The following is a 4,789-nucleotide window of genomic DNA, read 5'->3' as shown; positions in this document are numbered from 1 at the left end:
ATGCGTGTTGGTTGCAGTGGAAGAAAAGCGCAAAGTAGAGACACGAAATAATGGGTGCAAAGGAGCAAAATAAATAAATAAATACAGTAGGTAAAGAGGTAGTTGTTTGGGCTAAATTATAGATGGGCTATGTACAGGTGCAGTAATCTATGAGCTGCTCTGACAGCTGGTGCTTAAAGCTAGTGAGGGAGATAAGTGTTTCCAGTTTCAGAAGATTTTTGTAGTTCGTTCCAGTCATTGGCAGCAGAGGAACTGGAAGGAGAGGCGGCCAAAGGAAGAATTGGTTTTGGGGGTGACCAGAGAGATAAACCTGCTGGAGCGCGTGCTACAGGTAGGTGTTGCTATGGTGACCAGCGAGCTGAGAGTAAGGGGGGACTTTACCTAGCAGGGTCTTGTAGATGACCTGGAACCAGTGGGTTTGGCGACGAGTATGAAGCGAGGGCCAGCACAATTAAGGTCGATGCGCTAGAGTGAGTAAGGCGGCGAACTGGTCCAAACGCGAGCCGTGACAGGTCGCGGAGTCCGAGTATGTATATGGGGCTTTGGTGACAAAACGGATGGCACTGTGTAGACTGCATCCAATTTATTGAGTAGGGTTTGGAGGCTTTTGTAAATGACATCACCGAAGTCGAGGATTGGTAGGATGGTCAGTTTTACAAGGGTATGTTTGGCAGCATGAGTGAAGGATGCTTTGTTGGCGGAATAGGAAGCCAATTCTAGATTTAACTTTGGATTGGAGATGTTTGATGTGAGTCTGGAAGGAGAGTTTACAGTCTAACCAGACACCTAGGTATTTGTAGTTGTCCACATATTCTAGGTCAGAGCCGTCCAGAGTAGTGGATGTTGGACAGGCGGGGCAGGTGCAGGCAGCGATCGGTTGAAGAGCATGCATTTAGTTTTACTTGCATTCCCCCCCTTTTAGTTTTTTTCCAGCACGCTTTCATCCGATTTGGGTCCCTCTTCTTTTTAATCCGCGTCGATCCATTATATTTGTCGCAAAAATGACCTAGGTATCTTCCTTCTTTTTGACAGTCGTGTTGTCTGACTTTTTATCCTCCAGTACGTTACTAAATTCCTCCATCAGCTCTGGCAATAGATATTTTTTTTGTGGCTAAATAACGTTAAGTAATGACAATAATGAATAATATTGTATGCTAGCTAGCTTGGTTTATAAACTTGCTAGCTACAGTAGCTAACAAACTAGTTTTCTTTCTAGTACTGGCAAATAACGGATTTTATTTCAAATCAGCCAACCCATTAGAACCTTTCACGATGGAGTTGCAGTAGTTATAACGTTACATTGTTATTATTTTATCAAGGAACAGCAACTTTGTGGCCTCATTTGTCAAGTAGGCTAGCTACTTCGTTTCAACTCACGAAATACCCGATATATTGATGTAACATGTCACTAATCATAGTTTAATACCGGTAATCATAGATTTACTGATCCAGATTTTAAATTAAGTGGTGCAACACATCTCTGATTAATTATAAACCTAGATTTGCTCTAATCCTAGGTTAATTTAAACCATGTTGGTGCAACCCACCCATAGAGACCCAGAAAACCTGAGCCTASGCCTTCACTATGGTGAATCACTAAAACAATACAGAAATACACCACGGAAAAAGAAGGAACAGCACGTCAGAAATGAGCTCAATGTAATTGAAGAATCCATAGACTCTAACCACTTCTTGGGAAAATACTAAACAAACAACAACAAATTTGACCCCAATAACTACCGTGGGATATGCGTCAACAGCAACCTGGGAAAATCCTCTGCATTTTCATTAACAGCAGACTGGTACATTTCTTCAATGAAAACAATGTATTGAGCAAATGTCAAATTGGCTTTTTACTAAATTACCGTACGACAGACTACGTATTCAYCCTACACACCCTAATTGACAAACAAACAAACCAAAACAAAGGCAAAGTCTTCTGATGCTTTGATGATTTCAAAAAAGCTTTTTACTCAATTTGGCATGAGGGTCTCCTATACAAATCAATGGAAAGTGGTGTTGGGGGAAAAACATACGACATTATCAAATCCATGTACACAAGCAGCTTAAGCCCCACTCCRTTCAACATATATCAACGAATTGGCGAGAATCTGAAGTCAAATGTTTACTGTTTGCTCCCCAACCAAGGAGGGCCTACAGTAGTACCTAGATCTTCTGCACAGATTMTGTCAGACCTGGGCCCTGACAGTAAATCTCAGTAAGACAAAAATAAAAGTCTTCCAAAAAAGGTCCAGTTGCCAGGACCACAAATACAAATTCCATCTAGACACCATTGCCGTAGAGCACACAAAAAACTATAACTCGGCCTAACATCAGCGCCAGAGGTAACTTCCACAAAGCTGTGAACGATCTGAGAGACAAGGCAAGAAGGGCCTTCTATGCCATCAAAAGGAACATAACATTTGACATACCATTTAGGATCTGGCTAAAAATACTTGAATCAGTTATTGAACCCATTGCCCTTTATGGTTGTAAGGTCTGGGGTCCGCTCACCAATCAAGAATTCACTAAATGGGACAAACACCAAATTGAGACTCTGCATGCAGAATTCTGCAAAAATGTCCTCGGTGTACAACGTAAAACACCAAATAATACATGCATAGCAGAATTAGGCCGATACCCGCTAATTATCAAATTCCAAAAAAGGGACATTAAATTCTATAACCACCTAAAAGGAAGCAATTCCCAAACCTTCCATAACAAAGCCATCACCTACAGAGAGATTAACCTGGAGAAGAGTCCCCTAAGCAAGCTGGTCCTGGGGCTCTATTCACAAACCCAAACAGACTGCAGGACAGCAACACAATTAGACCCAACCAAATCATGAGAAAACAAAAAGATAATTACTTGACACATTGGAAATGTAAAAAAAATTATTAAAGAAAAAAAGAAAAAAAAAGAGATAACTAGAATGCTATTTGGCCCTAAACAGAGAGTACACCGTGGCAGAATACCTGACCATTGTGACTGATCCAAACTTAAGGAAAGCTTTGACTGTGTACAGACTCAGTGAGCATAGCCTTGCTATTGAGAAAGGCCACCGTAGGCAGACCTGGTCTCAAGAGAAGACAGGCTATGTGCACACTCCCCACAAAATTAGGTGGAAACTGAGCTGCACTTCCTAACCTCCTGCCAAATGTATGACCATATTAGAGACACATATTTCCATCAGATTACACAGACCCACAAAGAATTTGAAAACAAACTCCCATAATTATTTATTTTACCTTTATTTAACTAGGCAAGTCAGTTAAGAACAAATTCGTATTTACAATGACGGCCTACCGGGGAATAGTGAGTTAACTGCCTTGTTCAGGGGCAGAACAACATATTTTACCTTGTCAGCTTGGGAATTCGATCCAGCAACCTTTCGGTTACTGGCCCAATTCTSTAACCACTAGGCTACCTGCCGCCCCATTTTAGTGAAATACAACAGTGTGCCATCACAGCAGCAAGATTTGTGACCTGTTGCCACAAGAAAAGGGCAAAAGTGAAGAACAAACAGTATTGTAAATACAACCCATATTTATGTTTATTTATCTTCCCTTTTGTACTTTAACTATTTGCACATAATATGACATTTGAAATGTATTTATTMTTTTGGAACTTTTGTGAGTGTAATGTTTACTGCACATTTTTATWGTTTTTTTCACTTTGTTTATTATCTACTTCACTTGCTTTGACAATGTTAACATATGTTTCCCAAGCCAATAAAGCCCTTAAATTGAAATTGAATTGAAAGAGAGAGAGTTACGCACGTGGCTCCCACTGTCCTCAGTTGTAGGAATGCTGCTGTGAACTGGTAGCGTACGAAACGTCCGGCACTCATGTCTCCCTCTCCATTCTCCTCGTCTTCCTCTGAGGTCAACGACACAACACACACCATTTATTTTTACACCAATGGCACGGTGATGATTTCCAGTACATACAAMAAACACAAACACATGATCATATTAGTCAGACATACTACAGTGGTAATACACAGACACACACACAAACTGAGAGAGAATATGGACTGTACCCGTATGAGGTGGTTTGGCGATTTCAAACAACACAGTCCCTGTCTCCAGGTCTCTGATTTTAAAGCGAATGAAATCTATGTTGAAGATGTTGTCCTCTGGTTTACACAGGTACCCTGGGATGGACATACAGGTTATGGGTGTTCAGTGGCTGTTTTACAAGATCTAGAGTGCAATAAAATGATCTATCTTCTGATCTATCCATCTATCATAGCGACTATGCAGGTAAATAGACAGACATTCGTGTGCCAGTTTTATTCAACGCCACACTCAATGCTCAACGCCACACTCAATTACTCAATGCCACACTCAATTACTCAATGCCACACTCAATTACTCAATGCCACTGTATATAAATGCATCGTTCAGAAAATAGATATAGCCTACCCCGTGTAGCAACCCGCAATCCTAGGACCTCTTCAGGGGTGATGTGGCCAACTTGTGTCCGCAGATCTTCTTCTGTGACGGGCCTACTATCAACCTGGCTTCGCCGAGACTTGAGTCTCTTCAGAACCCCTCCACTTGGCTTGCGCTCCCGCGCAGGAGCCGCGGAACTGTGCCCGGCGCTCGAGACATTCTCAGCAGCAACAGGCGGGTCGATGCGGGCTTTAGCTCCGCTCATAATTCCCAGCTATGATGACAACCTTGTCTATCTGTCTCTGTCTCTSTCTCTCTACCTTAAAGTAATAAGATGGCGTCGTAGTTGTCGACTGACGAACCTCCGCATCTCGTTGATGGGTCAAGCGCTT

General features: G+C 41.9%; 1 protein-coding gene across 1 annotated transcript in view; it reads right to left on the bottom strand.

Moving 5' to 3' along the window:
- LOC111968548 (protein unc-119 homolog B-like) overlaps positions 1-4,789 on the bottom strand; it is a 13,743-nt gene extending 8,954 nt beyond the window's left edge. Inside the window, exons 1-3 of the mRNA XM_023994241.2 lie at positions 4,428-4,789; positions 4,043-4,156; positions 3,780-3,879 (exon numbers count right to left, since the gene is read on the bottom strand). Of these exons, the coding sequence (XP_023850009.1) occupies positions 3,780-3,879; positions 4,043-4,156; positions 4,428-4,662 (449 nt within the window). The 5' untranslated portion in view covers positions 4,663-4,789. The remainder of the gene's footprint in view (positions 1-3,779; positions 3,880-4,042; positions 4,157-4,427) is intronic.

The sequence above is a fragment of the Salvelinus sp. IW2-2015 genome, linkage group LG1 (genome assembly GCF_002910315.2).
Source record: "Salvelinus sp. IW2-2015 linkage group LG1, ASM291031v2, whole genome shotgun sequence".
NCBI lineage: Eukaryota > Metazoa > Chordata > Actinopteri > Salmoniformes > Salmonidae > Salvelinus > Salvelinus sp. IW2-2015.
Note: the sequence above shows the minus strand (reverse complement) of the source record. Positions and strands in the feature narration are given on the sequence as shown.